This window comes from Cornus florida, unplaced genomic scaffold (genome assembly GCF_030987335.1).
Source record: "Cornus florida cultivar Cherokee Brave unplaced genomic scaffold, ASM3098733v1 CherokeeBrave_3.0.0_Hap2_Chr06, whole genome shotgun sequence".
Classification (NCBI taxonomy): Eukaryota; Viridiplantae; Streptophyta; class Magnoliopsida; order Cornales; family Cornaceae; genus Cornus; species Cornus florida.
In genome coordinates this window covers 102,095,964-102,103,905 of record NW_026775576.1, presented here as the reverse complement: position 1 = coordinate 102,103,905, position 7,942 = coordinate 102,095,964, and the positions used below count along the sequence as shown (strand labels likewise).

At 33.2% G+C, this 7,942-nt stretch overlaps 1 protein-coding gene across 2 annotated transcripts; it reads left to right on the top strand.

Moving 5' to 3' along the window:
* Window positions 1-3,876: 3,876 nt before the first annotated feature.
* On the top strand, window positions 3,877-7,878 carry LOC132315085 (glucomannan 4-beta-mannosyltransferase 1-like). Of its 2 annotated transcripts, XM_059813842.1 has the most exons (9): window positions 3,877-4,191; window positions 5,610-5,708; window positions 5,792-6,044; window positions 6,249-6,359; window positions 6,475-6,611; window positions 6,704-6,817; window positions 6,949-7,148; window positions 7,246-7,440; window positions 7,615-7,878. In XM_059813842.1, exons 1-9 carry the CDS (start codon window positions 3,877-3,879, stop codon window positions 7,772-7,774), a joined length of 1,584 nt encoding a protein of 527 aa, XP_059669825.1. In that variant the 3' UTR covers window positions 7,775-7,878. The 2 variants fall into 2 exon arrangements, with proteins under 2 accessions (XP_059669825.1, XP_059669826.1); XM_059813843.1 differs by lacking the exon at window positions 5,610-5,708 and having other exon boundaries at window positions 4,015-4,191.
* The last annotated feature ends 64 nt before the right edge of the window (window positions 7,879-7,942 follow it).

Here is a 7,942-nt window from a genome sequence, read left to right as displayed (position 1 = left end):
GGGGGCAGCTGCCCATGATGCCCTATTAGAATTTTTTATTTTTTTATACATGAATTTATGAAAATTGACACAATGCTCCTCCTAAAATTAATAAAATGGCCCCTTTGTCCCTGAATCCACTAAATTTTATTTTATTTTATTTTATGCGTATAATTTATAAATATTTATAAAACACCCTCATAAAATTTATAAATTATTTCTATAAAATTATCTATTTCTAAAAATGTCTTTAATTCTTTATTCATTTTCTTTCTTATTATTCAAATTTATTTTTGTTATCTTAAAAAACTTTTGCATTCTCTTTCTATAATTACAATCTATTTTTTTCCTTCAAAATTCTCTCATATTTTTTTCTTTTTATTTCATTTTTTTCTTAAAAATTTCTTTTTTTTGCACTCAAGCATAATTTATGTGTAATAACATTTTTTTTTCATTATTCTAATGCATTGTTGTTACCGTTGTAGTTTCGACTTACTTGAAAAAAAATTATTTTATTAGTATTAACATGCCCCTCGGAACCAAATTCCCGCCATTTATTATACATATGCCTAATACATTAATTCTCATTCGCAAATAACATATTATGAGCAATGTAGAATTGTATAAAATGTTCGGAAACACAGCACAAATAGGAAAAGGTAATTCTAGGCGTTGATTTTGATCATGTAGGCATACATATATTTCTAGAGTTCAATATAAGCTTTCTATTCTTGATCCACAGTTAGCTATTTCAATTTCATCGAACTTTTTTACTTGAGCTTCGAGTAGTACATTCATCAGATATGATTAAAAATTTATTGACTTCAACTGTTAGACATGATTGTTATGTTTTTTTTTGGTAATTACCCCTTTTACACTTAAATCATATCTATCGGTCACTATACTTGGTGTGGAGAACATTTCTTGCTCACGATAAGCAAGAGATCATTTACTTGTACATCCATGTTATCACAATTTATCAGCTACAACAGTAGAAACAGATCCTAGAAATATTATGCAACACTCAGCATTGAAGCATCACAATCACGAAAAAGATATCTCCATTCAAAAATGCTACTATAATCTTTTTAGCTCTAATTTAATTATACTTTTATGTAATATTTCCATTCAAAAATACTACTAGAATCTTTTTATCTCTAATTTAATAATACTTCTACAGAGTTCCAAGAGTTTGGAGATTGAAAAATCTACACAAAAAATATTGAAATAAAAAAAGATATATGAGCAAATTTTACTGAACTATTACTAGAACATATAGTGATAGTATATTGATGGTATTGAGGAAGCATACTAGATTATGATTGTATTTATTATGGTGTCATATATGGAATTGATTTGTATATCTAACAACTGTTTTAAATTAACATGGTTATCTTAAAAGTGTGTGTTTTTTTTTTTTTTTTTTTTTTTTTTAAAAAAATCTAATCCTAAATTAATTCGAAGTAATCTTTCAAAGAAAAAATCACCCTCAAACACATAATAGTTCGGTAGTTCCATCATTATATGCATGAATTTCCCAATTTTGTAGTTAAAAGTCCAAAAGATCTATGAAATGTTTTCATTATATGCATGAATTTCCCAATTTTGTAGTTAAAAGTCCATGAAATGTTTTCATTATATGCATGAATTTCCCAAATTTGTAGTTAAAAGTCCAAAAGATCTATGAAATGTTTTCATTATATGCATGAATTTCCCAATTTTGTAGTTAAAAGTCCAAAAGATCATAAAATGTTTTCATTATAGATAAGACCAAACAAGGACAATACTAGAAAATTCATCATTCCTTTCTAGGAATTTTAAATTGTTAACATAGTTCTGACTTACTAACAAAAAGTTTAACACGAAACATATATGAGATATCTTCTTGGAGACGAAAGCACTAATTATCACTTTCCCCACCCCTTAGGTGTGTGCGTGTACCAGTGGTGTTTAGTGCTCCATTTCTTTGAACTACAGCACTAATTTATCACTACGCATTTCTCTTACATCTTACACACAGGGGTACGTGGCATTTAAAAGTACACTTAAGAATTTTCTTTGACCAATTTCTTTATTTTTTGAGAGAAATTAAATATATATATATATATATAGTGGGAGGTAAGTAAAAAGTAAATTAAAAATAAAAAAAATTAAGCAGCTAGAAAAGATGGTTAAAAACCTCACATGATCATCCATCTGTTAGAGCAAGTCATAACACACTTCTAAAATCACGTAGTGAATGCCATAAGAATTCTCATTGTAGTTATTAGTGAACCATCTAAAACAGTAAAAAAGCAAAAGAACTCCTTGTAGCAGCCGGTACTTCTAATCCCTGCTAAATATAAAATACCAATTTTGGTATAAATATTTACAAATTAAGTCTCCACATACACCTTCTATCTTTTGCATCAGTTAATAGTGAACATAGAATGTGAGCATGAAATTTATTATGAAGTGTAAAAAGGTTGAACGTTCTCACGGGTAAAATGAACTTCAAAACCATACAAAATAGCTAATAAAATTTCAGTGTTTTTTTTTTTTTTTTTTTGAAAAGTAAATTTACATAAAATTTCAGTTGCATAAATAAGCTTACGTACGTTTTAATCCTCTCTCAAAGAAGAGGCTCGACCATAAGTTGTACACCTATTGGATGCAGCGGCTACCTAATTTTGTGTCAATTACTCTCAATAGGACAATTAACTCATGGGAACCTGACAACATGAGTTTTTAAACCTTGATGTTGGCATCAACTTGACACGCAAAACATGTTGCACCTACAGGTTGATAAAAATCCAAATCATGTTGTCTTCTTGTGGCTGCAATGTGCTCGATCACTAGTGCTTTCTTCACCACTTTGAGTTAGAAACCACAGTCAGTTTTCATCCAAATGGTCCACTGTGATAGACTACAAGAAATCCTGCTATCCTCAAATACCATGTACCAATAATAATTAATGGCATATAATTTTGAAATTTCAAAGTTAACTCTAAATCAAACTTTTTAAAATTCATATAAGGTGGTGTAAATAAAGAAATGTAATGACACTAATTGATAGTGACTGATAATTTTATTTATTTCAAATTTTAGGCCAATGAAAAGGAAAGTACCAAAATATTGGAGTAGAGCAGTATACTCAGGCATTTGCGTACAGAACAAGAAATGCCAGCTTCTGCGCGCATGGGTAACATGCTTCTGTTTTATGTTTATCCTGTAGAAAAGCAAAGAAAGAACAAATGGTAAATGAAAAGCAGAAAGACTGGAGCTAATTATCATTTTGAAGAGAGAAACATAGATGGACAGAGTAATAATGACTTAGGCTCCGTTTGTTTCGATGTAAAATATTTTTTTTGAAAAATATTTTTTTATTTTTACTTTTATCGGTGTTTGGCAAAGGCCTATGTCGAGATTGAGGTCGAGTCTATCGGGCGGGACATGTAAAATAACTCTTCAAAAATTGATGGATAAATTATTTGTATTAAATTTTAATATTTTTTTTCTTCATAAATATTTTATGACAACCAAACACAACAGAAAATATAAAAAATATTTTTTGAAAAATATTTTACGTGTAAACAAAGGAGCTAATCTCAATAGATTGACATTTCAAGTTTCAATTTGCAGTACTGTCGGCAGGAATTTAAGCCGTAGTAGTAGACCAGGTGTCTCTCACTATCAAGGCCTTGTTCTTTCATCGTACTACATTCTTCCACCTAAGCCCCAATCTCTATCTTTTTCTTAACCTTCAGTTTTGCCGTAATTATATTTAAAGAAAACTTGAATTTAAACACATTGCAAACCACTTTAAGCGCGCATCAATTTGTTACCTCTCCGTTTCTTTTCTCGTTTTTTGCTTTTAATTTGGGTTATTTAACTGTTATGTAGCATAAGCTAGTGACCATGAGAAGTTTATTTCCTCGAAAGCCTGAGTTGAAACTGACCGGTGATGTAACAGGTAGTCTCAGCGATGCTTGGCAGTGTATACTGGTTTCTGTGGTAGTTCCACTTCTAGTCGTAGCAGTTTACTTATGCGCAGGGATGTCTATTATGGTTTTTGTAGAAAGGGTTTACATGGCAATTGTTATCATTTGCGTAAAACTGTTGGGGAAGAAAAGATATACCAAGTATAAGTTGGAAGCCATGAAAGATGGTCTAGAGCAAAACAAAAGCTGTCCCATGGTGCTGATTCAAATACCCATGTTTAATGAAAAGGAGGTATATATACAAAATTTTACGTACTCTGACATCATCATATGCATAGTTCTATATATAGAATATATACACAGTGCACAGTTATCATTTTGACGTGTATGAAGCATCACTATTTACATTTAAGGAAGAAAAAAAAGCATCACTTTTTACCATCCAAAAAGATCTATGCATCTCATTTTTATACTCGCATAATATCATGGACATTAATTTTTTTATTCAGCGAATGATTAATAATTCTTAATGATTGTGTTTAATTTCCTGTCAAAGAGGATTTTATTACTGCTCTTGCAGAACTTTAATATAGAAAAGTTTAACTCACCCGCTGTAGTTTAGTGAGATTATACTCATAAATCACTTATTACTTTAAACTATTGTTTGTGTTTCAAAAAAAAAAAGGTGTCTCTACAAGTTATCAATACAAATTCTACTAAATGATGTTAGTCATATTAGTGCCAATATTATATATATGTAGATGGTGTTTTCAAGCTTTTAGGATTTCTATATATAGGGGTATGGGCTGGAATTGTGACACCTCTATTCTGAACATGAACCACCACCAGCCAGATAATACCAATACAGACCTTCCAATGTTAGTTGTCATGATCTAATCTTTGCTCTAAATACATATATTTTTTCACATATTACAAATGAAAAAACAAACAGAAAACAAAAAAAATCTATTTGACATGTCATGCGACATAACTGTTACGAGCTTTATCTAAGCTAATCAACAAAAAACTATAAAAATGCGAGTTGGTGGTAAACTTTCATGTCATCTCTCATCAGAACTCATCAGACTTGTCAATTTCTTATAACAGACATATCAGATTGGTGCCAACCTGACCTAGCTAATGCCAAACGTGTTCGTTAGTATTGCACATCTACACTGATGATCGATCATATCTATGATGACCATAATGACATGGCTTATTTATAATATATCTTTTAGAAATTAAATTTAGAAAAGAAAACCACCTACCCCCAGGTGGCATTGGGATTGGGGTACACAAAGGGCAGGTCAGTCCTGAGATTAAAAAAATCTTGAAAGGCCCTAGCCGAACATTAAAAGTGAGGCTCTCTATATATTATTATTATTATTATTTTGAGGCCCCTTTAAATGATTTGCGGCATTTGGTTACAATTTTTTATTTTTTTATTTTTTTGGTGGCCCTTCATTCATGGACCTATAAATTTTGAGGCCCCTTAAATGATTTGCTGCATGCATGTGGTTACAAATTTTTTTTGGTCGCCTAGGGCCAGGGCGGACCTGACAAAGGGAAGCCCTCCCCCAAACTAATAAACCAATCCCAATCCTAGTGAGGGTGAGATTTAATCCCAGGTCACTGGCATGACTACCTAGGAACTTCTAAGCCAACACAACCTTGAAATAATACACATTTCTTCTTATTTGCCTTTTTTAGGTTTACAAGCTCTCCATTGGAACTGCATGTGGGCTTCACTGGCCATCAGACCGTCTCATTGTTCAAGTTCTTGATGACTCTACCAACGAAGTCCTAAAGGTATCTCTTTGAACTCAATAAACTCTAGTGAACTCTGTTATGGACATGTGATTTGCATTAATTTCATGTATTTGCATATGCAGGCATTGGTGGAGTTGGAGTGTCAAAAATGGCTAGAGAAAGGGGTAAACGTGAAGTACGAGATGAGGAACAACAGGAACGGGTACAAGGCCGGCGCTCTTCGCGATGGTCTAAAGAAGCAGTACGTGAAAGATTGCGAGTTTGTAGCTATCTTCGATGCAGATTTTCAGCCTGAAGAAAATTTTCTTTGGAGGACCATTCCTTATCTTCTTGAGAACCCAGAGTTGGGGTTGGTTCAGGCCAGGTGGAAATTTGGTAGGGCCTATAACAGTGTTACGTAGTTATGTTCACATTACAACTGTCTCTTCACCTACTATATTTATCATGACCTTCAAATCTTTGTTGACGACTCATACTTGTGGGAAATGATATGGATTGGAGGTATGTGAATCTCATTGCTACAATTGTTTGATAGAATTGGCTTTCATGTTTGGTAATTCATTAAATTACTTTCTGCAGTGAATGCGGATGAATGTCTAATGACTCGGCTCCAAGAGATGTCACTAGATTATCACTTCAGCGTTGAGCAAGAAGTTGGCTCCTCAACTTGTTCATTCTTTGGGTTCAATGGTAAACTATATCAGATATTGAATTCGAGACAAAAAATTTCTGTGTAGTAACCAGTCGGAAACCACTTGTAGATAACATAATTTGCAACACTCTAGCTACCTGATTACAATTGTAGGGACTGCTGGTGTTTGGCGGATTAAAGCAGTGAATGATGCTGGTGGATGGAAAGACCGAACAACAGTAGAAGACATGGATCTTGCAGTCAGGGCTAGCCTCAAGGGTTGGAAATTTGTCTTTGTGGGGGACTTAGCTGTGAGTTTTATGTTCTTATTCCCAATTCACATTTTCTGCTATGTCTACAAGTATCATCAGTAAACCAAACACCAAAAAAATTTACTTTACAGGTCAAAAATGAACTCCCAAGCACATTTAAAGCTTATCGATATCAGCAGCATCGCTGGTCTTGTGGCCCAGCCAATCTCTTGAGGAAAATGACCAAAGAGATCATCCTTTCTGAGGTAAAGAAAGTATAATATATCTTCTGCTTTATCTTAGGTAAAACTGAAAAAATTGAATATTGGATTTGAATTCCATAATTCTTTCAGAGGAAAATCACATAATAAATATATATCATTATTATCCTATGCAGAGGGTGTCAATCTGGAAGAAATTTCATGTGATATATGCATTCTTCTTCGTGAGGAAGATAGTAGCGCATTGGGTCACTTTTATATTTTACTGTATAATTGTTCCAGCAAGTGTCTTAGTTCCTGCAGTCCATCTCCCAAAGGCAATAGCCATATACATTCCAGCAACCATCACCATTTTAAATGCGCTCTGCACTCCAAGGTATTTAAAAATCCAAAGATACCAACATATATAAACACCTCTTCATCTATTCGATCTTTTAGATTTTTCAAAATATATGAAGTAAAATTATACACAGGTCTTTGCATCTTCTTGTCTTCTGGATCCTGTTTGAGAATGTCATGTCTCTACATCGATCTAAGGCGGCGATTATAGGACTTCTAGAAGCCAACCGAGTTAATGAATGGGTGGTGACCGAGAAGCTAGGGAACACCATGAAACAGAAGTACAATGCCAAGGCATCAAAGAGACCACGATCATGCATTGGAGAAAGGTACTTCGCATATCATAGATACATTATCTTTCAATTGACAATGCCGGCCTTCAGTGGATGAAGATGGAATTCGTAGGTAGGTGAAATAAAGAAAAACAAAATCTGAAAATTAACTACGGCACTTTGTTGAATCATCAAACATGTAATTCTAACACTGATTGATTTTACAAACAGGATCCACATCACGGAGCTGGTAATGGGAATGTTTATGCTGCATTGTGCTATCTATAACCTCCTCTTTGGGAAAGATCATTTCTTCATATATCTATTCCTGCAAGCAGGGGCTTTCTTCATAATAGGACTTGGGTATGTTGGGACATCCGTATCCAACTAGAGCTGTGCACCCCAAAATTAATCCATCATTAGTAAATGAGAGTACAACTGGTATATGATCAAGTGTACCTAGTAAAGTAATAATCTATATGTGCCTAGTAGAGTTTTTAGGGAATCACACATTGTATCATACTCTGTATTACTTACTACACAATAGCAAGCAAGTGCA

Coding starts and splice junctions, on each gene's coding strand:
- LOC132315085 (XM_059813842.1), top strand. CDS start 3,877: ATGAGAAGTTTATTTCCTCGAAAGCCTGAGTTGAAACTGACCGGTGAT. Junction 4,192..5,609: donor CCATGTTTAATGAAAAGGAG/GTATATATACAA, acceptor TGCCTTTTTTAG/GTTTACAAGCTCTCCATTGG. Junction 6,612..6,703: donor TCTTTGTGGGGGACTTAGCT/GTGAGTTTTATG, acceptor TTTACTTTACAG/GTCAAAAATGAACTCCCAAG.